The sequence below is a fragment of the Aspergillus nomiae genome (assembly GCF_001204775.2).
Source record: "Aspergillus nomiae NRRL 13137 chromosome Unknown contig00047, whole genome shotgun sequence".
Classification (NCBI taxonomy): domain Eukaryota; kingdom Fungi; phylum Ascomycota; class Eurotiomycetes; order Eurotiales; family Aspergillaceae; genus Aspergillus; species Aspergillus nomiae.
The window spans coordinates 13,488-40,247 of record NW_015378102.1 but is presented as its reverse complement, the minus strand read 5'-3'; the positions used below and the strand labels follow the sequence as shown (position 1 = coordinate 40,247).

At 52.2% G+C, this 26,760-nt stretch overlaps 9 protein-coding genes across 9 annotated transcripts; 4 read left to right on the top strand and 5 right to left on the bottom strand.

Annotated features, from left to right (window-relative positions):
• Window positions 1–1,959: 1,959 nt before the first annotated feature.
• On the top strand, window positions 1,960–4,799 carry ANOM_003101 (uncharacterized protein; the record flags this gene model as incomplete). The annotated part of the gene is made up of 2 exons (XM_015548358.1): window positions 1,960–2,189; window positions 2,288–4,799. 2 exons carry the CDS (start codon window positions 1,960–1,962, stop codon window positions 4,797–4,799), a joined length of 2,742 nt encoding a protein of 913 aa, XP_015409605.1.
• A 653-nt stretch (window positions 4,800–5,452) lies between these two features.
• ANOM_003100 (putative pathogenicity factor) lies at window positions 5,453–6,301 on the top strand (the record flags this gene model as incomplete). The annotated part of the gene is made up of 1 exon (XM_015548357.1): window positions 5,453–6,301. One exon carries the CDS (start codon window positions 5,453–5,455, stop codon window positions 6,299–6,301), a length of 849 nt encoding a protein of 282 aa, XP_015409606.1.
• A 134-nt stretch (window positions 6,302–6,435) lies between these two features.
• Window positions 6,436–7,453, bottom strand: ANOM_003099 (uncharacterized protein; the record flags this gene model as incomplete). The annotated part of the gene is made up of 4 exons (XM_015548356.1): window positions 6,436–6,812; window positions 6,875–7,159; window positions 7,236–7,297; window positions 7,354–7,453. 4 exons carry the CDS (start codon window positions 7,451–7,453, stop codon window positions 6,639–6,641), a joined length of 621 nt encoding a protein of 206 aa, XP_015409579.1. The 3' UTR covers window positions 6,436–6,638.
• Window positions 7,454–9,045: 1,592 nt separating this feature from the next.
• ANOM_003098 (U6 snRNP complex subunit PRP24) lies at window positions 9,046–13,117 on the bottom strand (the record flags this gene model as incomplete). Its single annotated transcript, XM_015548355.1, has 5 exons — window positions 9,046–10,214; window positions 10,279–10,503; window positions 10,564–11,056; window positions 11,098–12,812; window positions 12,863–13,117. 5 exons carry the CDS (start codon window positions 13,115–13,117, stop codon window positions 9,123–9,125), a joined length of 3,780 nt encoding a protein of 1,259 aa, XP_015409586.1. The 3' UTR covers window positions 9,046–9,122.
• A 1,869-nt stretch (window positions 13,118–14,986) lies between these two features.
• Window positions 14,987–16,113, top strand: ANOM_003097 (mitochondrial 54S ribosomal protein uL22m; the record flags this gene model as incomplete). Its single annotated transcript, XM_015548354.1, has 2 exons — window positions 14,987–15,035; window positions 15,110–16,113. The coding sequence occupies 2 exons, from the start codon at window positions 14,987–14,989 to the stop codon at window positions 16,111–16,113; spliced, it is 1,053 nt and encodes a 350-aa protein (XP_015409582.1).
• A 397-nt stretch (window positions 16,114–16,510) lies between these two features.
• On the bottom strand, window positions 16,511–17,850 carry ANOM_003096 (histidine phosphatase family protein; the record flags this gene model as incomplete). The annotated part of the gene is made up of 4 exons (XM_015548353.1): window positions 16,511–16,909; window positions 17,089–17,331; window positions 17,458–17,676; window positions 17,746–17,850. 4 exons carry the CDS (start codon window positions 17,848–17,850, stop codon window positions 16,511–16,513), a joined length of 966 nt encoding a protein of 321 aa, XP_015409587.1.
• A 407-nt stretch (window positions 17,851–18,257) lies between these two features.
• On the bottom strand, window positions 18,258–19,991 carry ANOM_003095 (uncharacterized protein; the record flags this gene model as incomplete). The annotated part of the gene is made up of 2 exons (XM_015548352.1): window positions 18,258–19,160; window positions 19,215–19,991. 2 exons carry the CDS (start codon window positions 19,989–19,991, stop codon window positions 18,258–18,260), a joined length of 1,680 nt encoding a protein of 559 aa, XP_015409580.1.
• A 782-nt stretch (window positions 19,992–20,773) lies between these two features.
• ANOM_003094 (putative GPI anchored protein) lies at window positions 20,774–22,878 on the bottom strand (the record flags this gene model as incomplete). Its single annotated transcript, XM_015548351.1, has 6 exons — window positions 20,774–21,389; window positions 21,444–21,508; window positions 21,559–21,660; window positions 21,720–21,966; window positions 22,018–22,362; window positions 22,415–22,878. 6 exons carry the CDS (start codon window positions 22,876–22,878, stop codon window positions 20,774–20,776), a joined length of 1,839 nt encoding a protein of 612 aa, XP_015409581.1.
• Window positions 22,879–24,480: 1,602 nt separating this feature from the next.
• Window positions 24,481–26,744, top strand: ANOM_003093 (putative AMP-binding enzyme; the record flags this gene model as incomplete). Its single annotated transcript, XM_015548350.1, has 8 exons — window positions 24,481–24,639; window positions 24,707–24,777; window positions 24,840–24,987; window positions 25,067–25,102; window positions 25,158–25,384; window positions 25,438–26,203; window positions 26,273–26,558; window positions 26,617–26,744. The coding sequence occupies 8 exons, from the start codon at window positions 24,481–24,483 to the stop codon at window positions 26,742–26,744; spliced, it is 1,821 nt and encodes a 606-aa protein (XP_015409584.1).
• Between the last annotated feature and the right edge of the window lie 16 nt (window positions 26,745–26,760).

Here is a 26,760-nt window from a genome sequence, read left to right as displayed (position 1 = left end):
AGGTATGGGCAAGATGGTGTCGTTCATGGCTGTCCGTCGGGAACAATATATTGTCCACAGTGTCTCCACTCATAGACGGATGGTGTTCCATGGTACCAGAGGACCTGCCACAATCGAAGCCGGTGGCTTGGTAGATTATTTGAGCTACGGAATGAGTATGTATCCAGGGTCGAGGAACAACAAAGGGCCTAGACGTGGCCACAGGAACACATACTTTGGCGCAACCCAACCCAGCAAAAAGAAGCGTAGCGACATTCACAAAGAATCCCCCAGAGACGGAGGGAAAAGCTATGGGAGAAAAAAAGATGGAGATGCGGGGAATTGAACCCCGGACCTTTCACATGCTAAGCGAACATTATACCACTAAACCACATCCCCAATTCGATGTAAGAGGCTTCTTTAAAGTGTTATATGAGGCATGCTCAACAGTTAGGTCAATTCCGAACCCGCAGACTTGCGCATTCCAGGCCAGATTCCAAGAATGCGGTCAACGTCCAGAGTTCAGCTAATGCGGCGACCCACGTGGACAGGGAGATCATCTTGTTGAGACATTTGTTCCAGACCGTTCAGTGAGGTATGTGGTGTGATATTCCCGACCGCCTGTTCACGGACAATGGAGACCGAATTGGTGATGGGGGCCGAGTATCCCAGAGGAGACTCCGGAAATATATATTGTTATCTGACATGATGCAGGTTGTTGCATACCATGTCCCACCAACCCCATAACTTCTGCCGTGTATGTCGGCGGACAACAAGGCAAGTTTACCTTCTGTCAGACCGACTAACTTGCCGGGATTCACCCGTAGAAGTTTAATTATAGTATCGAGTGGAGTGAGATCATCATCCAAAATGTCACTGCCTGATGTCGTGGCTGTGGAAATTAGACGTATGCAACTGAGACAGGCAACCGTATTTCAACCCTGAGCGGCCAGGGATTTCCGAGCGCATTTTCCACCGCAGTCGAGATACCTGGTTGATCAATCTGGACGACCGGATTCGAGATGGAGTGGTTGAGCTGTGAGACCTACAGTGACAGCTCACGAGGTGGAGGAGAGCATGCATCGCTCGACGTGCTGTGAAGCCAGAAAACGGAGTCCGTGTCTTAAGGTATGCAGCCCACATTTCAAGGTGGAGACCTGCTGTGGGCACTGTGAGACTGGGCAGGAATGCTGTATGGTCTCACGACGACTCGGGCGCTAAGTGTGCGCCTGACGATGACGATGACGAGGAATGAGTTTTTGCAAAAGTGGACTCCTGGTCTGGTGAAATTGAGCGTGGCTGGATATACGATGCAAATACAAGGGTGAGGCTGTTGCGTCCACAAGTCTGAAACGAGGGAAAATCAAGTGTATCGGAACCCGCGACCGATAAATACAGGGCGCTAGGCTGAACCGGGGAAGGTTGGTTCAGCTACCACGGTTTTTGCATGCAGGAACACACGATCTCCACTAATCAGGATGAATCCCCAGCCACCCCCAGCCACCCCGATACCCAGCACCTGACCTAGGCCCCCGCCCTGCAACCAATCAGCCTGGCCATCGGGCGTAATAACGTAAGATTGGTAACTGACATACTTTCCATATCGCTCAGATCGGCTTATCGCCAACTCTTGTTTGGTTTCCCCTCCCTTTCTGCATCTTCATCTCATCCTTTCCTCTTCCTCTCTGATCGGGCCTTTGTGTCTTTGGTTTAATCAACTTCCCCCCTGCAGGTGTTAAGCCCCTGTCGTAAAGAAAAAACAAGACTCCGGTGTGGACGGCCACCATTGGTTTTTCTTCTGTTTGTTATTGTGGCCGTTGGTTGCATAGATCCCTGGTATTATTGTACTACACTTGTCCCCCAAAGTCCGCAAATTGTTTTCGTTGCGACGAATGCGGTGGCTTCCAGTGATATCGCATTCCTTTGATTAATTGCTCTTCGTTCCTCTCGGGCGACTTGTCAATTGACAGTCATTATAACATGGCCTCCAAACCGCCCCGGTTGTCGATGATCAACCATGCTGCCGGCATCTACGCAGATATGTCCGTCGATGGGCCTGCTATCGGAACTCTGGTTCTCGTCGTGGATCGGGCGAAGAACCTTCCCAATCGAAAGACAATGGGGAAGCAAAATCCCTACTGTGCGGCTCGTTTAGGGAAAGAAGCGAAGAAAACCGACACTGACTTGCGAGGGGGCCAAACGCCGAGATGGTACGCGCCCAAAACTTCCCTTTGTTTGATCTCAGTCTCGTCTCTCTTTTCTCTTCCGAACCACCTGGTCTCGACCAGCGCGTGTTGACATTTTCTAGGGATCAAGAACTTCGATTTACCGTACATGAGTCACCCGACTATTTCAGACTCAAGGTAACCATATTCAATGACGACAAAAGAACCGACCTTATCGGGGAGACCTGGATTGATCTGAAAGACTTGATCATCCCCGGGGGTAGCCAGAGTGATCACTGGCATCCATTGCAGTTTCGTGGCAAGTATGCCGGTGAAGTTCGTATCGAGATGACTTACTACGACACTAGGCCAGAAGATGAGGCAGTGATTGAACGACGTACACAAGCGGTGGAGAAGGTCAATGTCCACGGCAAACCGAGTGCCTCAAGCTCAAGCTTAAACTCAAGATCGAGTCCAGCGCCAATCAGCTCCTCTTCGTCTCTATCAGGACCCCGCCAATTGAAAGAGGTCAAGCGACGTCCACTACCCAGTGGTCCTCCGGGTTCAGTTCCGGCACGTCCTGCGCTTCCCGAGAAGACTGCTTCGGCTCCTCCAGCACCTACCCAATCCCCTCCTCGACCGACTCCCGAGCACACTCATTCCACTCCACCCCTCCCAGCCCATGATCACTCTCACTCTACGCCGTCCCCAGTGGAATATGCACGCCACTCGTCGCGACCTTCGGGGCTTCCGGAGGTCCCCTTTGATGCGCTAGCATATGGCCCACCACCGGGGACAGCCTCGCACCCTGGGAGAACCTATGAAACCCCAGATGATTTCCACCGAGAGTGGAGTAATCCACCCCATCAGGCTCCACCACCCCCGAGGCGTCATCCGCAGGAAGTATCCTACCATTCGTACCGTGAAAGGGCAGACTCGTATGATACGCGCTCTCACGCACGACCGCGGTCTGGATATGGCAATGCACCGCCCCCAGACTTCCGCTCTTCGAGGCATGACCGGCCAACAAGTCGGTCAGGACCAGAGATGTATGCGCCCATGTCAGAGGCAACGCCACCACGTCCGAGCAGCCACCACAGCAACCATTACGCATTCGCCTCCCCGGAGCAATATGTGCCCAACGAAATCGCCCAGGTACAGCAAGTCGCCCGGTACAGGCAACGTTCCCCGGCGAATATCCGCGAACCTCAGGTAGAATATGGATCCCACCCGGTGGAAACGGAACCTCGGTATCGCCCGCATAGCAACTCCCTGGTGAAAGAAACCAGCCCCATCCGCCCCCCTAGTAGTCGTGAAAACCTGCCGGCAGAGTATGCAACGATGCAGCCCCGGGTGGAAGACGAAGAAGAGGAGGGCCCTCCACCTCCGCCTCCGGTTCATCGGTCCGGCCTGGTGCAGACCAGTCAGCAGTTAGTACCGTCACCAACCCCATCGTACCAAGCTTACTCGCCAGAGTTTGCAACTCCTCGGACCTCCCAAGAAATCAACATGTCGCAGCCGTCGCACATGCTGTCCGACGGGGGCCGGATGCAGGACCTCCCTCCACATACGAACGGCCCGCCCGTGCCCCCCAGTCTAGTCGCCGGGTTTGATCCCGCCATTGCAGAGGCCGAGTCGGACCGCGCGGAAAATGAACGGCGCCAGAGCCGAAGACGCAGTGAGCTGATCGAAGAGATCATCATGCCGCTCGAGTCGACGTCCATGATTGTACCGTACCCCGTCGAACCTTCCCCGCCGATCATGGACGACCGCCGTTCGCTGATCAGCAGAGGATCAGCCCATTCATCAGAGACTCGTCTCGTCCCTCGCCGGAAATCGGTCAGTCCCCGGCCACCACCCCTCGGCGAGCGGGAGGCTTCTCAAATCCCCTTCTCGCCCGATTCGTTTGATGCCTTCAATCCAAATGCAGCTCGCGCGGCGGTCCTCCGGGACCTAGCGCCGGCATATGAAACCCCCGCCGAGGCGATGGACGCCGCCCGACGGTCCGAGAGGGAAGCCGCGCGGGACCCGGGCCCGATCATCGGTGATGATGGTCGAGAGATCGATCCCTCCGACCACCTCCCGACCGATACATGGGCCCCGGAGCCAGAACGGAAGACCAAGAAAGCCGGGGTGGTAGTCCGCTTCAAGAATGTCCCACGAAAGAGGAGCCCCGCGCCACCGCCTGTTAGAGAATATGCACCACGCTCCCGGCCCTTGGTGGATGGAGGATATAGACGTCCCCAATCATACGTGGCGGATCCGGCTGTTCGAACCTCACCTGGGGAGAACCGTGGTCGCGCACTCTCTCCTTACAGACACGGGCGGACAATGAGTTCCCCGAACACAGCCCCTTCTCATCGCACGTCTGTCTCCCCATCTCCGCGCGGTCACTCCCCGTCAAGCTTGTACGCCCCGGTCAACACCGGCCCGCCCATTCCAGCCAAGGTGCCGATTGCCCAACCAATGAACCAGAACTATCCGGTGATGGGTGGTAACGGGACTCCCCAGGGCTATCCTGTGGCGGGTGGTCACCAGGGAATGGACGCGCTCAGTCGAGAGTTGAATACCATCGACATCGGGTCCGTGGGGTGCAACAACCAACGGGCACTGAGGAGATACGTCCCCAAACTGCCTGCGGGATATGCCGCGTGAATTCGGCCCATGACGTGATGAACTTTCTTTCCCCATTCTCTTTTTTTGTTTATTTGGTTATTTTGGCCTCTAAGACTGCATGGAGAATGAAAATTGTACGAATGTGGTTTCTGGGAATCTTTTTTTTTTTCGGGCGGCGTTCAGGTTGATTATACACTGAGATATCTATACATACGCAGATTGATATTTGGCACCGGTTAGGGTGGTGATATGAGGTAGAGCATGATCACGAATATAAAAGACGATTCGCATTGCATTGGATTACTTCAAAGACCGAATCCCTGGTCGGTTCATCACTGATTCGCCATGCCCACCTGTAACATCCAGGAATCTACAAAACCTCACCAAGACCAACAACCCAACAGTGAAGAAAAAGAAGACCCCCCCCTTTGTCTCCAACCCACCCACCAGAATGCCTATGCCTCCCAAGCAGGCACCAATATAACCTCCTCTCTCCAATGAAAACACCACACCCACGCACAATTCGCCACATAAAAACCCCCATATATAAGCGTAAAAATAAAGAACCCTCCCATCATCCCATATCCCTTTAACAAAGCCATCCATCCATCCATCCATCCCAACCTAAAAAAAACAACTAAAGACAATCCACCCCTTAACAGACAGAAAGAAAGAAGAATAAAAGAAAAAACATGCACCAGAAAGAAATCCAAGAACAACAACCTCCCCCACCCTGCGAATTCACAAACCCCTGTCCAGCAATCGACGACGAGAAGGCTAACAACCCGCGCCGGAAAGTCATCTCCCATATCTTCGGCCGCAATAAGTATGCCACAAAGCGGTTCCCGGACCATGTCTGGGTGCATTACTGTCGACAGCATTACCAGCGCGCGCGGTATCGGGTCGAGTGGCCGGTTACGCAGTGTGAGTTGTTGATGGTTGTGCTTGGGCGCATGGAGAGGTGGGGTGGGGTGTCGGGGTGGGAGGTTGTGTTGAGGAAGAGGGAGGTGCAGCGGTTGAAAGGGGAGGATGGAGGAGGAGAGGAGGAGGTTATTGCTGCTACTACTGGTGCTGGGGGGAGGCATTCGGGGGGTTGTTGTAAGGATGAGAGGGGGGATGACGGGGACGAGTCGGATCCTACTACTTCGCTCTCATCTGGTTCGGGCTCGTCGCCTGCCTTTTCTGAACTTACTCCTGTGCAGGACCATTGTGGCAGACGCAGGAAACCGACCATTGTGGCTTCGCCTGTGCCCGGTTGGCTTCTGAGGGAAGTTGGTCGGGATAAGTCTTTTGCGGATTTGCGCGACCTGGTCCGTCGGGTGCGCGAGGATATGGATTCTTTGCGCGGACGGGGCGTGCCGGCTCGTCAGATCGTGTTTCCGGATATTGAGCTTTTACCGACGTTTCAGTCTTGGGTTCTGGCTCCGGTGACGAAGCGGCGGAGGGTGAGGAGGAATGCAGGTAGAGGGAAGAAGGGTGGCAATGGGAAGAAGGGTTCTAGGGTTAATGGGAAGGGGGCCGTGAAGAGGGTTCATGGGTGAGATTGATTGAACAACCTTTTCTTTTCATTTTGAAGTTGAAATGGATTGGAACAACTGGTCAAGTTGCATTCCTGTTGTTTAGTCAGTCCTGGAAAGTGTGATGTTGAAGTCAGTGTCGTCCATTGGATAGAAACTCACGTGTCATAAACATTACTCGTAGACATCTAGTCTGTATGTACATTCAAAAAGAGCGAAAACCACCGGGCTAAAAAGAATGCAGAAGCAGGGGAAAGAAGGGAAGCTGCAGAACAACGCAGAACCGCGAATCAGAGATGCACCGCCGTAAACGTATATCGAATCGTGCCACCGTTGACAAATCGTCTCCATAAGAACGGAATTAAGAATGATCAGGAATCAATTCATAGCCACCTTCCGACGGCAGCACGCGGCCGGCAATAATCAGGGCGGCCGCACAGAGCAAGCTAATACACCAGCTGATGATGCAATAGACCCAGGACTCGTCCAGTCTCCAGCCGGGGAAAAACCGCGTGTCATGGTCATATAAATACGCCTGAAGCAGAAATGTTTAGCACGCATCACCGTTTTCAGTCAGCCAGATCGACCAAAACCTACCACAATCGACATGCTCGCCGCCTGCACAATGGCCGATAACACGATCAACAAACTGAGAACCTTCCACCCGGATTCCCGCAATCGCTTCCCACCGGACAATATGATCAGGAATGCAACAATACTCATGCCCTCCAAAACGACGGCAAAGGACATAAGGAAGCCCACGGAGCGCCACATGGAACAGAAATAGCGGCCCCGACCACTACAATCCTCCTGCTGGGGGAAGCTAACGCAGACATCGGTGACTGAGGAACAGCGCCGATGGAGGCCGTATGAATACCAGATCTAGATCGACGAAGGGTTAGCACGCATGCTGATCAAGGCAGGAAGGCAAGGCGAGCAAGTATGAATGGATCCGCACCTCATCGTTCTGATAACTAATCCATTTTGGGACCACAATGGACGATACGGTTAAGCCGAATGCTGCCTTCCCCGTCAGTCTGTCGTCATACCCGTGCGATTGCGACGGGCGCACTCACACGCTAGAAAGACAATCAATGATGCTGTGTAGACAATGGTTTTCGTTAGAAAGCCCGTGTAGTTTCGGTCTTCGCCGCGCGGCACTAGATGGAAATCCATCGTGGGGAAAGGAAGTATATATATCTGATATGAATGACGACAGAGGGAGTAAGAGTTGAGCGATCGCGGCGACCGGCCGATCGGGGAGTTTTAATGACAGGTCTCGAGAGTGGATTACGGGGAATTTAATCCACTCAGGAAAGGTAGAGATGTTTCAACTCGGGAGATAAAGGTTGGTACGGTTAGTGGGATAAGTTTAATGTGTCATGAAAGGAGAGAAGGAGAGAGGAAGGGAGAAGTTCTGGTTTCAATGGGCGAGGGAGAGCGATTAAGTTGGGGTCCTGCCTGAGGTATCTCCCCAGACCAGGTGATAACACGCGGAAGCTCCAGCTTCTTTTCCAATACTTCAATGAGGACAATGTGTACACTGTAGAGCTCGGAATTTGATTCTAAAGACCTCCAGTATTCAAGGACAATTGCCGATTTAAAGCTAGACGGTCACGAGAAGAGAAGAAGAGAAATCAAAATGGAACCGAGATTTTTTGGTTCTTCGGGTCGATAAAAAATCAAGGAAAGGCAAGTATGAAGGGAACAGGTGACCCGGACTCGCGATCGTCGCCTTGTTGCATGTTGTACAGTACATACACCCAGACATACATACATACATACTACTAGTACTAGTACAGAGTACACCCATACCATACCACTGGATGGTATGATGGTATGTGCTGGATGCATGGACTTATTCGACCGTGACAGGAAACTCACCCCCTCAAATCCGCTGTCCGGTCACAACTCACCGACAAAATATTGTGTATACCATATCTGGCCAGTTGAGTTTCTTCCAAGACCGATGAGAACGGGCGGTTGGTCTGATACGCAGGTTTGCATACGAGAAAATCCCTCAGGATCGGTCCAAGCGCCCCCCGCTTTGAACGGTAAGATATCAACTCTAATTCCTTAGTCCCCATCGACTAGTCTTGTCATATCACCCAAGCTCTGGCCAGCAATGGTGCTGAGACTGTCGTGACTGAAGCAGGTCATTCTGTCGCGAAATACGGGTCGAATCCGTGAATGGTACTAAACTGTATCCATCTCCATCTCCCGCATATTTTATATAATGTACAAAACGCGTGCGGGTTGACGTCACGTTACATGGACAGTCACATTATGAGAACTCATGCTGTGAGGTTTAGGAGGGGGTGCGGGAAGCAATGACTAGTAATTCAACCCTCCTGCATATTTCACGATGGGTGGTGTCTATGATCGTAAAGTTCCATGCATGATAGGAGTACTAACCAACGTCAAGGGAGCCATGAACGAGATTCGCGGATTCATTCCGATGGGAGACGGTGTACGTCCTCCCGGGTTATCTAGCAACGACGACTAACTAGGTAGTGACATCAAAAATAATGGGGGATAAAGAAAGCAAAGAGAAGAGCCCGCAGGAACAAAGACGACAAAGACACATCAAAGTAATCTACAGTCAACGGCAACCTGCAAATCCAGCTGCAAAATAGAGGTCGAAACTTGATCATGGTACTTATACAACGAACACGGCAAATGCAAGTGAAAGGGCACCCACCAGGGACATGTGTGACAGAGAGCTCAAATCAATTCTTCATTTCATAAGAAACATAGGGAAATCGAACAGAAAAACAAAGAAAAATTAAGGGCAAGCGACTGGGGAGGAACGCCAAACCTGCCATGCAATCCGTTGCGCCAAACCTCACTCCTCGCGACCCCGCTGGATCATCGCACGGAAGTCATCGTTGCTCTTTTTCGTCTTTCCCCCTTCCACGGAGGGGGCGCTGTCGGTCGTCATCATTGTCGTCGTCGTCATCGTTTTCTCTCCGTTGTGCTCTCCACGAGGGACGGCGCGTTTCACCCCGAGACCTCCCCGCCGGCCACCCCGCGAACCCGGTTGTTGTGGTCGCTTGATCGGCCCCGCGGCCTGGAGGAATGCCCCTTGCTTCTCCTTCGGCTTGCTGGGTGGTGGTATGCGACCGTCCTTATTCTCAGCGGACTGTTTCAGCATCTCCGGTACGGTGCCCACATGCAACTTACGCCCCGGCGCGATCTCCTGGCCCTCGAGCTCCAAAGAAGCCCGACCGGCATGATTAACATCGGCAAACTCCACAATGGCCCCCTGGTGGTCGGGCCGTAAGACAATCTTGATCAATTTGCCGTACGGCTCCACCAGGGCCCGAATGCGCGCGTCGTTCACCGTGTCGGGAATATTCATCAGTCCCAAGCTACGAGCAGCCCGTTCACTGCTAGGGGTGTCCGCATCGGCTGATGCTTTGCTCCCGTTTACCTCAGCTGCAGGGGACTGAGATTTCCCAACGTGAGATACGATGGTGGTCGCGCTTCGCTTAGTGCTCTGGGGAGCGGAGATCTTCACGTGCAGGGTTCGCAAGCGATACTCTTGCCCGTCCATAGCCAGAGCGGCAGTGGCTTCCTCTTTAGTGGAAAAGACAACATAACCGAAGCCCTTACTGCCACCGTCGACCTTCCTCGGCAGACGGACCAACTCCACGGTCCCATACTTCGAGAAGAGCTCCTTGAGATCGGGCTCACTGGCCTTGAAATCTACATTGGACACGTGGATCTCCCGTCCTTCGTAGATAGGACCATGTCGGTCCTGTTTCCGAGAAGGGTCCGAGATCTTGGCCGTTAGCATTAGACCTTTACCAACCGTAGTCCCATCCAACCTCGTGGCCCTATGCGCTGCCTCTGAAGTCTTGAATTGCACGTAACAGAAGCGCCGATGCGTATTATATTTCAGAGATGGGAAGCGAACATCGATGATCTCGCCATACTGCCAAATGTCAGTAATGCCTTAGGGCAACGAGGTAGAAAAAGAGAGATGTAAACAAACTCACCTCACGGAACAGGCCGCGAATGTAGTTTTCGTCTGCCTCCGGGGGAAAGTTGGTGACGAATAATGTCGAGCAAGTCCCAATCTGCACTTCAATGGTACTATCATCCAATGATTTCTGGTCGCGTGTTTGCGCCACAAGGGCTTCGTCCTTGGAATTAAACTCGATGACCGCGACCTCCGAGTTCCCGTCGCCCGAAAACATCTTGACGCTGTTTATCGTACCGCACTGCCATGCTACCAATTAGCTGCAAGTCTATCAGAGGGAAGGTCAAGAAGCACAACGTACATGACGGAAAAATTGTCGAACTTTATGCTCGGTAATCTGATGGGGTAAGTTCTTCACCACCACCGTCGCATTTTCCCGGTCTCGCTGAAGGGCCGCTGGCTCTGCTTCCGCAGCCGATGCTTCCTCTTCCCCGCGAGCCTTTTTAGTAGGCAACCCATTTACATTAGCTTCCTCCTCCTCCCGTTTCCTCTTTTCAGGGTGCGCAGCTTGTTCGGTTGATGCGGGTTGTTGTGCTTGCTGTGCGGCCAGTTCTGTTGCGTCACGTTCTCGCCGAGCCGTGATGGCCCGCATGGCCTTCCTAGTTTCCAAAATGGCCAGCTGCAATTCATCGGAGTCCTCGTAATCCTCACAATGTGCGATATAGGTTTGCATGATTTTCTCGGGCCAATCCAGGTCCGTCCGCTTGATAGCTTGTTTCAATACGGCGGTCGCAAAGCTGGGGTTAGGGGTCCGGCGCGCGGCATCCACAGTGGCTTCGCCTTGCACGAACTTGCTCCATGAGATCAATTCCCATTCGTAGTACGTAAGCCAGACTCGTAGCTGTTGCCTCGCCGACCCATCAGACCCTTGAAGGTTTCCCGCGCGCTATCCCAGCTGCCACTTTCACTAAGATAACGAATGTAGATGCGCTCGAGGCGAAACAAGGGATCACCTTGATAAGACCGACCGTACTTCTTCTCCCCGAGTTCTTGAACACTTTCGATGGCAGAACGGATGCCGACTTCAGCGACGTCGAGATCTTCATCGGTGGAGTCTGACATGAAAGCTCTCCGACGGAGGTAGCTGCACCAGGCCGTATGTACCTTGAGAACCTCCTCCATGCCGGCCACGTCGAGGAGACCAGTGCTGGTGGCCTTGTGTTTAATGTCGGCAATCTTGGAGAAGGACTGTCCCTCCCTTTCCGAGCTGAGTAAATACTGAGACCAAAGGGTACCAGAGCATGGGCAGTGCCGAGTTGCCCGTTCCAGGGTAGAAATCGTCGTGGTGTTCGCATTACCATGCATGGATTCATCGATGAGGAACATAACAAAGTCCTCCCACATGTTGGCGTCGGTTGGGAATCGAAGCACTGCACGCTGATAGACAGCGTTGACCAACTCGAAGTTGGAATGACGGTTGCGATGATTGCTGTTGACTTCCCACTCGATGTACTCAGTGAAGATGGTCCACTCCTGGGTGAGGTCGCCCGACTCGGCGGCATTGCGGAGTCGGATTTCAAACTCCTCGCGAGCGGAGTACTGTTCTTTGCAAGCCGTTGCATATCGGCCTGCAGTGTCTGCCATGATATTTTCGTAATTTGCGTTATAATAGGTGGAAACAAAACCCGAGAACGTCTGGAAAGTCTGATCCCAGGTGGCATGAGGGGTTTGCAGTCTGATGTCGAATAGATTCCGCACATGGCCAATTTTCTCCTGACTAGGGTTGCGGGTGATGTCCTGCATCTGCAGATCGAGCAGCCGATCCCAGACCAGATGGCTATCAGGAGTCCTCCACCGAGTCGCTTCGGCGCCCCTCTGCCAGACATCGAGAACCGACTGCCAGGAGAAAACCTCGCGACCGATCATGCGATCCTCTTCCGTCCACTGATGCTGACCACCCTCACCGTGCGCAGAGTTATAGAGATAAAGAACCCATTCCCCGTAGATACTCCAAAGCTTCGTACTACCGTACTCTTCCTCCACCGACCGCTGGCAGAGCTCCATCACTGCAATGCGCTCATCCACGGTTTGTGCGAGCATGCTTTCATCCTGTATCCACTCTGCCCAGAGGTCTTCCCCCATGGCAAACAGCTTGTCCATCTCTTCGCGAGCGGTTCGCATATCCTTGAGCAGGTCATATTTCCGAGGATCGCCGTGAAGCTCGGGGTTGTTCGGTGGGTATACATGGTTCACGAATCCCGCATGGAGTAGTCGAACGAAGTTACATGCGCGTCGTAAGACTGAGGGTTTTCTTGAATTTGAGCAAAAAGCTCGGTTGCCAGCCGCTGTGCATTCGGAACCAACGATGTATCCATATAGTTTCTGCGGGCGGCCTCCCTGGGGCCATCCGACATGGCTATATCGAATGACGATCGTGGCGTCGGTGTATTGTGGGCGACCGAACTGACGTGGGGATACATCGTCGAGGGAGAGAGTTGAGACTCGTACGATTCGGTGCTTCTGAGAAGCGGGGCATTCGAGCGCTGGGGTTGGTGATGCTGCATGGAAGCCAAGTCGGCGAGCGTGTCCATTCCAGGGGTCGAGGGCTGTCTAGGAGGAGGTAAGTCTGTCACCGGAGGAGTCCCGCTTCCATTACCTACGTTGGGACCGACTGTCGGGCTTATCGCTGGCGGCGACGGTTCTGAGACATGCGGCGGCGCAAAAACGTGCTGCGCGAGCGGAGATGAGGTCATGCCCTGTCTGGTTTGGCCGGCGCGATTCTTGCGCAGAGGTTTTGGAGGTGGTCCCGTGGACGGGACGGATGTGTTACTGACAGATGTTGGGGCCGCCGACGGCGAAGACCGCCCCGATTGAGAATTAGACTCCTGCGGCGAGAGGAGTGAATTGATGTCCATCATCGGATTTGATATGGATTTGAAGACGGGGGAAGAAGAATCAGTTCCTTCTGAGGCACTGGGGAAAGTGGGACCCAGAAGCTGACAAAAAGAGAAGTCACCAAATCAAAGAATAGCCTGAAGTCGCCTCATCAACGAGTCCATTCCTGCCCCGGCCACAGCCTGTCTAGACTCTGGAACCGGACAGTAACAATTTCTTTCTGGCGGAAGGGGGGGGGGGTGGTAAACTCAACCACAATAGGCTGCGCAAAACAAGAAGGAGCTAAGAGTCGATTGAGAATGAAGGGAAATTTTTTTTTTTCTTTTTTCTCTTTTCTTCTTCCGTTATCAGTGGTTTCAGATAAATTTCTTTTCTTCTTTCAAGCCTTTGTCCTCTTTCTTTTGACACCAGAAGCTCGGGTGGTCCGGGCGCTGACGAATTGATAGAGTGAGGCGCTTCGGGTCGAATAGTGAGACGACCGGGAAGAGAGAATGAGACAGAAGGGGGGTTAGAAACAAGCTATTGAAGGATGGAACGATTCAGCCCGACCATCAAAAGGGAGACAGCTAAGGAACAAGCTGGTAAGCGGCGCGATGCAAAGAATGGAAAAGGCGGAAAGAGTGAATGGGGAAATGCCGCAATTAACCTACAGGTGTAAAAAAAAAATAAAAGTAAAATACAATAAATAAGAAGCGTGAGAGCAACACGCTGTACCCTGAAGGACTAAAGGGGAAGAAAAAGAAAACCAAGTCACGGGAAAACGAGGAAATGAAGATGATGAGGGTCGTCGCTAGATCGACACACGGTGGAGATGGGTAAGAGGTAAGAGACTGCTCGAGTCTTCAGTTGAAGGAGGGAAAAGGCAAGAGAGCTCGGCATGTAGAAAAAAAAATAGCTGAGAGAGAACAAACAGCACAGCACAGTAACAGCTCAACCTGCAAACTGCTCCGTATGGTAAACCTCCCTCTTTCTTTCTTTCTCTCTCTCTCTCTCTCTCTTCCCCTCCACCACGGGGAATTTCCTTTCTACCAACTACATGACTACAAACTACTGGAACCACCACAACGAGAAAGAAAACAAAAAAATTAAAAATTAAAGATAAAGCGGCCAATACAGAGTACAACCGGGGCAGATGGGAATAGCAAATCTCACCGGACCTGATATTTATGACGAAAGAAAACCGCCGTGCCTCCAATCGGACGATGGGGTTGATTGTCTGCAGTGATCTGTAACTTGGCCCCTAGTGAGACTCTTGTCGATCGAACTGATGACGGTGTAACGGGACTAGAACACGAGACTAGTAGAAATCGACCAGAGACAAATCTTAGTAGGTTAAATAAATTCAAGCAAAATTACTAAATCAGATCCACAACCGGAAATTCGCTCAAGGGAGACATATATCACGATCTCAGAGTCATAGTACATGCATGGCTGCAGATTGCTGGAAAGACACTACTGTATGTACAGACGGAGAGGTAAAGAAAAAGGTAAAGGATTGTTATTTTTTTTGTTACTATGGGAATAGGGCTGCTCTGAAAGGGGTTTAGCTCGCCGCTCCCAAGAACGACATCCTTGTCTGAGTATGAGGTAATGATACAGGAGAGCGTGCTGCCTGATTGGTGGAAACCCTCATGGCGATGCATGGACCTCCAGAAGCCACATGAGAGCCTGTCCTCGGAAGACGGCTTAACGTCGGAGCCGTCATGTGTGGCTCACCCGAAAAGCTGTGGCTTGACACTTCCCCCCGAAAGGCACCTGAGAGTCTACGGCGGACCGTAAGAACCTCGGCCGCAGCCAAGCAATTTGCGTCTCTCGACCACTTTTTTCCATCGGGTCTCCGAAGTCACGTCCCCCAACCAGCCCATCTGTCTTGCTGGTTGTCCGTCACCATGGCCACTCTTGGTGCTCTCAACCCCTACGGGCATCTCGCTCGGTCAGGTAAGTCATCCAAGGGCTCTTTTCAGATGGTCCCATCCCGTCAATGGCGAGTTCTCATCGATCCGAATTTCCAGCCCGGACCGGCATCACCTACATCCCTCGCCGCACCTTGACCTATACTGTCCCTCGCCGTGCCCAAGAAAATGGTTACAATGGAAACAAAGAACCTCAATCGAAGTCTGGCGCCTTTTCGTCCATCAAGAACTTCTTCTTCGGCGGGAAGTCCGACGCAAAGCCCACGGTCCACCGGAGGACAGCCCCCCAGAAGCGAGAGGGTAGCCTGAGTGCCGACTCGATTTTTGCGGAGGACGAGGCAACCCCCAAGCTGATTGCATCTGGTCGCACACCGGCTGCCCGTAAACAGGAGGCTGAACCTGCCGAGGGAGAAGAGGTTCAGACTAGCGTGGAACACCGGAACCGAGACAATATGCAGATGGTGTTAGACCCTCGTCCCGAGGCACGTATTCGTTGGGAGCGTAAGATGGTCGTCCGGGAGGTTCGCCGTCGAGGACGTCTGTCAAAGCCCGAACAGATCATGCGCACGGAGCGCGAATCGGTCTCCAAGTCGCACTGGTTCAAGACTTCCGTCAAGAAGCTTGGTCCCCTGGCCCGCCAGATCGCCGGAAAGAACATTGACGAAGCCATGCTACAAATGCGTTTCAGCAAGAAGAAGGCTGCCAAGGATGTTCTTGAGCACCTCAAGCATGCGAAGAACGTTGCCGTCGTCCGCTCCGGCATGGGTCTTGGTGCCGCCGAGGCGACCATCCGCAAGCCCATCACGATCACTCTGAAGTCCGGAGAGCGTAAGACTATCACCGACCCGACCTCCATCTACATCGAGCAGGCGTGGGTCAACCGCGGTCCATATGGCGTTGATTACGATCACCGTGCCAGAGGCCAGATCAACCTCCTCCGCCCGCCGTACACATCTCTGTCGGTCGTCCTGAAGGAGGAGAAGACACGGATCAGGGAGTGGAAGGACCGTGAGGCTGTGTCGCAACGCAAGCGCAAGACTCAGCTCTGGACACAGCTGCCTGACCGGAAGATCACTGCTCAGAGCCAGTACTACAGCTGGTAAGCTTTTTTCTCCCGACGTTTATCTCCGGCCTTGTCTCGGCAAATGATGGGTTTTCTTCGGCGTTTGTCTCTTGTATTATTCTAGACCGTTAGCACTCCACCTGGCGGGTAACTCAGCGCATGTTCATTATTCTTTCTATTTGCGGCATTTCTTTGGATCTCAACGCGGTTTCCCCATCTCCTCGTCTCTTTGGGTTGTTCTCTTGGCCCAACCTGCTCAGATTATTCGTGATGGATGACGCGGAGCCAACATCTCAAGGAGCCTGTAGTGGACAGAGCTCAACACATGTACAATATTGAAATATACAACACATATCTACATGCTCTCTCGTCAACCATATCTTATTACTTCAATAGATCTGTCTATCCCTTGGCCCCCCCACCCCCACAACCAAGCCCTACACGCGACCCCCAGGACAAACAGGCGCCCTCGTCGGCGGTTCAACCTTTACAGGGGGACTCGGACCCTCCACCCTGTCCGCCCTAACCAGCACAGGAATAACCGCGCCAGTCATCAACGGAAAGCGCCGATGCCCCACCACCGCCAACACACTCGTAATGGCCCCCGAATGCGCCGTCAACGAAACAACCGTGCTCGCATCATGCGCAAACACATCGAGCAAGAGCTCGCGGAGCCGGACATCGCGCGCAGAGTCCGACTCGCGCAGCTCGGGGTCATACAGCGGGTCTTCCTCCGCGAAGTCTTCCTCGAAGCGATACAGTGGGTATTCCTGCGCGATAGCCGTCTTACTAGACCGGCTGTCGCAGGTGTGGAGGCCGATTGTTTCGCGAAGAAGCTGGTCAGGTCCCTCATTAGTCAATCAGTCAATCAATCAATCAAACAATCAATCTCATCTCGGCATGGAACGTAGTATATATCATATCATATCCAGCACGGCTTTTGTCCCAGAGTAGCTCAAAAGATAAATCACAGCGGAGGGTGAAATGCTGAACACACACACACACACACACTCACCTCTTTGATGACCGGCCGGAAGGGCTCCGTATGCGGTAGACCTAGGCCCTTGAAGGTGATGCTGGCGGTCGCGAGACACCGGTTCAGGGGACTCACGTAGTAGGCCTGTGGGGAGGGGATTTTGGTCTTGATCTGCGTTCGCCACGCCTCGTTGGCTGTTTCGGCTTGTGAGATTCCTAGAGGCGTCAGACGGGCGTCGACCCAGGTGCCGGTTTCATCGCCGTTTTGGAGCGACCAGTAGCACTTTTAATGTTGATTTGCTGTGTTAGTAGTGTTGAAGATATGGCAATGTTATTGTGTTGCAATGAACCAGGCCTGGGTGGAGTCCTGCAGGAACGAGAGAGAGAGAGTGCAAGGAGGGATACATACATCCCAAAGCTCAGTGCCATATCGCCTCTCGGCGACATTATGCACCCCCTCGCCATGTCGACCCAGGAAGAGCAGCTTAAACTGCGTCTCGGGGCTGCTGTCCCGGTTTAGCTTGTTGAGGTGGTACTCGAACCGCTCCCACTGGGTCTTGCGGCCCTCTGGGTCAAACTCAGGGTCGGAGTCGTAGCTCCGAGGTATGAGTCCGAAATTGGATGTGACCTGTTTTCAATGTGAGTGCTTGTTTTTGGTTTATAGGGGGTGAGGCAGGTGCGGTGGCATGGGACTTACGTAGTCGAAGTTGTCGGGGTCGGTGCTTGGGTCATCTTGGAGGAAGTAACCGGTCACTGTCGTGAAGTGGAAGTGGAAGTCTGACGGGGTGGCTTTGGATGTCATTGTCAAGACAAGTGGATATGCCTAGATGGTTATCAGGGGTTAGAGTGACATTCTACAAGAAGGCGTCCCTGGTGTGGACACTCTCCTAACCCTAAACTCCACGGGCCGTGGGGTAGTTTGGCTAAGGTGGGGAACGGCGAAGCATGGGCTCTATTTCGTTGTTTACAGGAACCTGCCCTGGACTACAGAGATGGAATCGGAAGAAGTAGGTATAAAAAAAAATTATTTATTTCTCTAACTCTAGCCAACCGTTAAAAACCCATCGACTATCCATGAAAATATGTCCAAAGAACCCCGCTAAAAAACGTAGCAACAAACCAAAAACGACCACGAGGTATCTTTTCCCACAACCGAACAATCAAAGGACAGAAGCTTCAGCATGAACAAATGCTCAGACAGGCTCGAGGTTAAATTAACCCCAGTCCCTTCCTAGCAAACCAATGTTGCTTGGAAGCAAAGACAGCGAGACTGCCAAATATGCCCCCGGCCGATGAAATAACCGATCCCATAGTTTGCCAAAAGCCGGCAAATGCGAGGCCAGTGTTGAAAATTGCTGTGGTAGCAGACTTGCCGAGCGCGGTACAGTATTTTCCGGCCGAGGCTTGTTGGCTTGCGACAGTAGAAATAGTCTGCGCAATACGCAATTCTTGGCTTCCACCAGTCGACGAGCGATTGGTAGATACAGATTGAAGTGACGGAGAGTTCATCTTCGCCCTTGTAGACTCGATGCAAAGTGAACCTTCCTTGTCTGTCTTTGTAACAGGGCTGAGACGCCAAGTAATAGTCTGAGGCAAAGCGCTTGGCACGCGATTGACGGTAGATCTGGGACAGCTCTCCCGTTCCAGGACAGATTGTTGCTTCGAGGTCGTTACAAGCAGCTTCTGCTTTGGCGACATCAGGCGGCCAGGAACTGAAGGAGTCTGGTCGACACCACGCCAAGGAGTTGTCGACCTGTAAGACTGGGACACCTGTGGTCTGGGTTGTCCCGTGTTTGCGGCCTCCACAGGCTTTGAAAGAGAAACCGGTGAGCGCCTTCCATGGTACACATCCAATGGTGAAGGCGCAGTGACCGAGAAATTGTCCTGTGGGGAGGAACGAACATCTCTCTCCCTGTGCTTCCAAAGCACGGTCTTTGGAGCTTCCACATGCGGGGGAAGGACACCGGGCGGTGTCTGTTTAGGTAGTGAAACATGGCGTGGCCGTGCGTGAGACAGATTAATCTGTCTAGTCGAGTCAAGCACCGCGGAAGTAGGAGAAAGAGCGATGCTGTTGACATTGAGATGAACGCCCTTGATGTCAAGGCAATTGCACTATATCCTTATCAATATACCTTGCTCACCTAGATAAACTGTCGGTTGACTTACCCTCTTATGCTGTTTTCGATGTTTTTCACAGGCACCATGTTTTCGAACTTTGATGTAATTCTCTTTTTGAGCCCGTGATCGAGGTTTCTGCTTCCTCGGTAGATTGGCCGGCGTGTTCATGTTAAGATCCAAGACCAGTTCAATCCCGCCAGGCGTTGTGTCGGCGGAGGGAGGCGTTGGCGACTTGCCGGTTGAATCGGATAATGAAGTAGTCGCAGGGCTGGCGCATGGAGCATCATGGGAAACACTCCACGGAGGCGATGGGAAGCTGGTATTTGAATCCGAAGACATATCCATCTCGGGAAGCGGGGCATCTTGCAAGCGCTGTAGATGTAAGGCTATGGCTGCTTCTCGCCGCTTTTCTTTCTTGGATGAACAGCTCGGGTCCACCGCCGCTTGCGACTCTACCATATGCCGGATGGCCGAATAGCAATGGTCATCATAACCGTGTGCACCTGGCAGCCAGGCACTGTCAAAACCGGATCCAACGAAGACTTCACTTGGTGAAGTTGACGGAAGTTGAAGGATATCATTGGGATCTACCACTGGCTCGGCATTCGCGGCGCCTCCGTAGTATTCCTGGAATGATGGTTCGTGGTTGACAAAGTCGGTGAATGGAAATTGAGTGCACAGGTCGAGTCCTGAATCCCAATTTGACCCGTCTAGGTCGTTGTAGGTCAGGTCCAAGTCCTTGGGGGAGATTGAGTTGACCGAGGTCGGGTTACTGTCGACATAACGAGGGGATATCGAAGAAGTTGTCAAAATCAAAGAATTCATCACCCTGGGATGAATGACCCATTGAGTAAAGCAATTGGTCGGCAGACATGATCAAGGAGCGACTCGTGTTCCAATGGGGAGAAATGATGAATGATGGATAATACAGCCAGGGTCGAACCCGATGAAGCCTTTCCTGATAGGGTAGTGTAATGAGGGCTTTTTCAGGCGGCTAAGTTCAAAGGATTCACCCGGAGACGAGGAGGTCGCTGCGCTTTCAGAAAGCGAGAAAACAGACTGTCCAACGTCGCGCTGAGGAGTTATTTTTTTTAATGACTAAGGAACACCAAGCGTTCACTTGAGGGGGAGGAGAATAGATGTAGAAAGAGATGCCTGAATGCTTGAGGATGGAAGAACCCCGTGAATCCCAACGCCACCTTTCCTCTTTGGGATCCCGACTCAGCGCTAGACTCGATTGGGTGCCCGACGACTCTCCCGCGTTTGCAATGCGACATCACATGTTCTGTGGCTGTGCGTTTCTTCTACTTTTTCTTCTGGCAATACGAACAATGCCCCCTGAGGACACCAATGGCAGTGCATTCCTTCCCCCACAACCTGCATAGATCTATCCTTGGATAGGGAGCGATCGACCCCTCCAGGTCGCAGTAGCCACACTGGTAAAGACCCTGCTGCTTCTGTTTAAACCTTAAAAACCTAGGGTTTGTATGGTTTGCATGGTTTGCATACACGTCTTTTATCACTTGGCTTCGATTCCATGACACTACTAGTAGTATCTACATGTTTTCCATATAGTGTACACGTTCTTAATCCCATCTTCACCATCCCTAATTCCAATACCCAACCGCAATCAGTGAAGCCGCCAAAATACTGAGTGGTAGCAGACCAAGATTCTCTACCAATCTCACGGCACCAGACTGTTTATCTGAATCTGACGACCTGTCATCGGCTCCTTTAACTGACCCCGATGTTGCGGTTGCGCTTGGCGTCCGTGACGGAGTACCATATGTGTGGCTCTTCGCATCATACTTCAAACATGCGGTGGGTAAAGGATAGGAGGTTGATGCCAGCACAGCTTCTACTCCGACCCTTTCACTGAAATCGGCGATGTCGACCTCCATGTTGGCCAGGACGCCCATGTTGATGTCCACCGAAGGGGCTATATGCGTCAGACTGTCGTAGACATCATCCAGGACAGACGTCAAGCTGCCGCCTTCGTTCGCTTTACCATTGACGGGCTCACACTTTTCACTGACATGACTCAGTTGAGTCGCATTCACAGATACTTTTGGCAAGTTGACGAATGCTCCAACGCCGCCGGATACCAAGCCCTTTGCCGTGCTGACGCCGAGCAGGATCTGCGGTGTAAAGGTAACACTAAAAATCAGGGACGCCGGTGCAGACGTAGATTCAAATTCCAGTGCGTGGACCTTTGTTTTATCACTACGCCCTGTTAGCTGGCCATTCAACATGCGTGCACTGTTGTGGACAACGTACAAACCCGAGATAGAGGAGTTTCCAGGCTCACTCATGTTGATTTTAATATTCGAGTTGTCGGGCACCTACATGAATTAGCATAAATGGAGCAAATCTCCCGAGTAAGAAACAGTACCGAAAGATTGAAGCCATAAGAGAACCCTATCTTCTCGACCATATTAACGCTAAGTGAGAGATCTGGTTGGATCAGCGGCCCGAAAGCTACAACTCCTGGTATCTAAGGTTGTCAATATCGTCATACTAAAGCATGATATCACCTTGTGCCCGGATGCCTACCTCAAATGGGGTGAGAGGAATCGTAGGGAGAGATATGTTGAGGGAAGCCAAAGATTGACTCAATGAAAGGTCAAGACCAAGTTCAACCTGCGCATAGAGGCCATTCGATATGATTTCAAGTGCACCGTCATCAAAAAAGGCGATTGTGTCTTTAATCGTGTTACCAGAAATGTTGAACGAGCCTCGGGTTATCTCGATATCACCCTGGAGCGTGCAGTTTTTGCAGGTCACTGTCACTCCTTGCGGTCTAGGGTTGTTAGCATCGTGAATCTAACTCAAGATTGTGTCTGAGGCCTACATGAACATGTCAGCGGCAGGAGAATCTGGCGGAAATATCTTCTGGTCGATATAGTGCTTGTCGAGCGATTTTGTCGCAGTCGAAGGCAGTCCCGTTGTTGCAGTGGGAGCCGCTGGAAAAGAGATGGAAGGTGCAGAACCTTCCCCTACCACCTTCGTGGTTGTCGGCGCACCCGTTGAATCCTGCTGTCGTTTCTGATGCAAGGTATATGTACGTTTCTGGATCCTCGATCGGTGCCTGTGGGAGAAAGACACGCTCGTGGAATGACTTGCATCGTGCCAATCGCTTTTGACTTTCTCCATGGTGAATACTTGACGAGCAAGATCAACAGACGCCTTCGTCACACTATGTACAGCATGAGATGGACTCTGTCTAGGCGCCGCACTCAGACACTTACCGATGGATGGACCTTTCCCCTTCCAAGTCACAACCTTCATGGGAGGTGACAACTACAAAATCCGATACCGCCTCAAGTTCCTGCTTTAGGGCTTCCGTCCGAGCAGGTGAGCTAATGGACAGCTGGATCTTTGAGTCCGAACATGACAGATCATTTATGTCGGCATCTAAAGCCTCGAGGGCAAGAATCGGGTGTTGAGATGCCACGTTGAGGGTAGTAGCGAAGACATATTCCGTGCCATCTTCCGGAGCTTCGTGGATAAAGTCGAAACTTGCTTCTCTCTTCAGAGCGAATGTTTCGATCTCTCGTACTCTGAGACTGGGGGGCAGACTGGCTGCAGTAAGCCTTCGGGCCTGTGGGAATTCCAAGGCTTGGGAATGCTGACCCAGTGTTAAGTTGGCCCCCTGAACAACGTTAAAGGCAGCCAAGAGAGCCAACAGGGCAGGGGTTCCAAGAGAGTTCATCTTATCTGATCGGAAGAATAATCCGTCTCCGGCGGCGATTTCTGGACTGTATACCCGCTTTTACGGAGAAGAAAACTCAACTGAAACAAAAGAAAACACTCCATCTTGTAGGGTACCATGTATCCTACATATACCCCTTTAATGTAGGAGGTGCTCTGATGCATACTATGTGTGAGCGGATTGTCTCCCCTGCTAGTGCCTGAGCTAGAGAAAGGTGTGACAACGAGCGAGGTATAATTATATGTCACTAACTGCACAGCCCTGTGTTTCTTCAACCTAAGCAGAGGTGAGCTGCCGCTATCATGCTCGGTTGGGTATAGCCCAACCTGCTAGCCATGCAGTGTCACTGTGCCGCAAGGCTGAAGCCGACGTTAGTACGGCAGCTAACAAACGGCCCCTCAAGCTAACATCCTAATTAACACACTTTTCGCTTATATCATTGGTTGTCCAGACCACTTACTCATGATTGGCAGACTGTCAATAGAATGATGGGGTTGTACATACACTCCGGACTGCATCGTGACTTGCATGAGGTCTCAATAGCAAGGGGCTACGAATAATCATTGACTGACCAAATAGACCTAAGACTGTACACAGCAGACTATCGTGAAAATGACTCTTCATACAGGAAACCTCCCCCGAGTTAAATCTTTTCCCAGGTACTCATGGGTGGGTGTTTAATGATGATGAATTGATTATGTGTCTTGGCTTAGTGTTCCGCCGCCGGTGGTCAACGCATGACTTGAATTCATTTCTACTTTCCAGGGCGCACCAAGATAATTACATAACTTGTATGGCGAAATTAAATTATTCTTTCGACTCAGTGTGATACCCCGGGGAACTCTGACTGGCATGGGGATTGAGCGACTCCGGTATGGTCACCGAGATATATACCTGAACCCTGGTCGTGTTCAACCCTAACCACCTTTTTCGTCACGACATTACCCAGTCGCTCCGATCGTCGGAGACATCACTGGCTAATGGTAGTATCATAGGGATAATAGTGAAGTAAATCTCATAGAATACGGAAGATTAAAGAAAGAAAGGCATACATGGTGCTCAGCACTGCCGTTGGTGACAATGATGATGAAACAGGGAGAATAGGAAGGTGGCCACTCCACCAGGACCCCGAGTCTCAACTGGCCAGACCATGTGAAACAAGACCCTGTCTAATAAATTTAGTGTAGATCTACCGCAGCATTCGAAGAAGCTATGTGGGCAGGTCAGGTACGCTATTAGTCAAAATCCAACGAGTCTCGGCAATTCGCGGTCACGATGATGGAGCCGAACCCCGCATAAGGAGCATGAAAGATTGACTTAATGCGCGGGGAAGAGCTGACAGTCCGCCACCACCTTTTCTTCGTCTTTCTTTCTCTCTGCAACTTATAAGAGCTCCCTTGGAACCTGTCGACCAGTGCGATCCTTTCTGACCAGCAATCATATTACCGCGACGGTACAGGCAGACACAATTGGCCCTAATCGAAACTATTTGGTGATCATTTACTGCAACCGGTAGGCAAGGGGTAGCTGGGGTACCCGCTACCTGTACACAACCGACGACGCCAACGACTGCCCTCTGGTACCACAAGTGATGTGGCTGCGATGATTGTTCTCAAAAAGTGTGTCCCATTCGCCTGTCGTCCGAGTGCTGTGTCCCGAGGGACGCCTCGGAGCGCCAGGCACTTGTCAAAGACCTTGCAAGCACTGCCCCCGTGGCGGCGAGGGTTGTTGACACAGAGCTATGCTCGTGGACCGCTAGAGGTACCCTTGTGCTACGTGTCGAATGTCTAGATCGCATGAGGCTAATGTTACTTGCTCTTACCATAAGCCCCCATTGCTAGAAACCACCATTGGGGAGCATTTCGCTCAAATCGTGAGCTCATATGGCGACCGAACAGCGTCTGTTTCCCGATTCGTCCCCAGACCATCCTGCTGTGAAATAGAAGCTAACTCGCGATCAGTGTCATTTGCAGGCATCAAAATGACCGAGTAACGTACGCCGGTCTCGATGCGAAAAGCAACGCCCTGGCACGGGGCCTAGAGTCTGTAGGCGTGCGCACAGGCGACCGTGTGGGAGTGATGCTGGGAAATTCCATGGAGTTCTCCATTGTATGCTATAAGTCCCATCTCCGGCGCCAATGACGCTCCGTATCATTATCCAAGATAGCTTACGACCATTGTGCCGCAGGCAACTTATGCGTTGTTTAAACTCGGAGCCATCCTTGTGAGTCTCCGTTGCAAATGCTCTGCGTAACGAAATTCTCACCACGCTTTTCCAGGTCCCAATCAATCCATCGTTCAATGCAACTCAGGTGGTCTCTGCATTAAATCACCTCGAGGCCACCCATATGATCATTAGCACCGAATCTAATCTGCCGCGAAAAGAGCCCCGAAGCAACATCCCCATCTTACAACACCTGGTCCAAGACATCTACAAACCAAAACTGGAGTCCGCACTCGTCCCATCCCTGAAGCATATCATCATGGTCGATAACTCCTCCGGCCGGTGGACATCTCCGAGTACAAATCCCTGACGAAATATTCATCGGTGATATCCAGCGCAAAGGCAGATGAAGTCGCATTGCCGCACCGAGATCTATCGCCCCATGACGTCGTGAACATCCAATTCACATCCGGCACCACTGCCATGCCCAAAGCCGCCTGTCTGACCCACCGTTCGATTCTCAACAACGGCTCCCAGATCGGCGACCGCATGCGCCTTACCCCGGAGGACATCGTCTGCTGTCCTCCACCGCTGTTTCATTGCTTCGGGTCCGTGCTAGGCTACATGGCCACGGCCACGCACGGCTCGGCCGTCGTATTCCCCACCGAATCATTCAATGCCAGGGCAGCGCTGACGGCCGTCCAAGAGGAGAGATGCACCGCGCTGTATGGCGTCCCGACAATGTTCATCGAAGAACTGACCCTGATCGACGACGGCGAGATACCAAACGAAGGATTCGGCCACCTGCGAACAGGCATCGCAGCCGGAAGCAGCGTGCCCGCTGCCCTCATGCAGAGACTCCACAAGGTCCTAAACCTAACGGAGTTGACCATCTGCTACGGCATGACAGAAACCAGCCCCGTCTCCGTCATGACGACCACCGACGACCCGATCGACAAGCGCATCAACACCGTCGGCAGACTCATGCCGCATGTCGAAGCGAAAATCGTGAACCCCGCCGATCGGAGCCAGATCGTCCCCGTCGGTGTGCCCGGTGAACTGGCGGTGAGCGGATACCTCTTGATGAAAGGGTACTGGGGCGACCCGCAGCGCACCGCAGAGTCGATGATCGCGGATGACCAGGGGAAGGTCTGGATGCATGTATGTTTTTCTCTTCTATCACCCACAGAATTCACCACATAGACTCTCGCTAGCTAACACTGAGCATAGTCCGGCGACGAAGCCGTCATATCCCCCGACGGGTATGTGTCGATTACGGGCCGCATCAAAGACCTCATTATCCGGGGCGGAGAGAACATCCACCCGCTCGAGATCGAAAACTGTCTATTGACGTATCCTGGCGTGCTGGATGTGTCGGTTGTCGGTGTGCCCGATGAGAAATACGGAGAGGTCGTGGCCGCTTTCATCATCCCCAAGGAACATCAGGACAAGGCTGCGCCTTTGACTGAAGAGAATGTCCGGGAGTGGGTTAGGGGGCGGTTGAGCAATCACCTAGGTAAGACTCAGAGTACTTCCATTTACCATCACATAGAACTGACGTCCTCTCTTTACAGTCCCGAAGCATGTTTTCACTCTGGAACATTCGACCATTTTCCCCAAGACCGCCAGCGGAAAGATCCAGAAGTTCAAACTGAAGGAGGATGCTATCAAGATCCTCCGGGAAAGGAACTCGTTAAGCTAACCCCGGCATTTGTTGT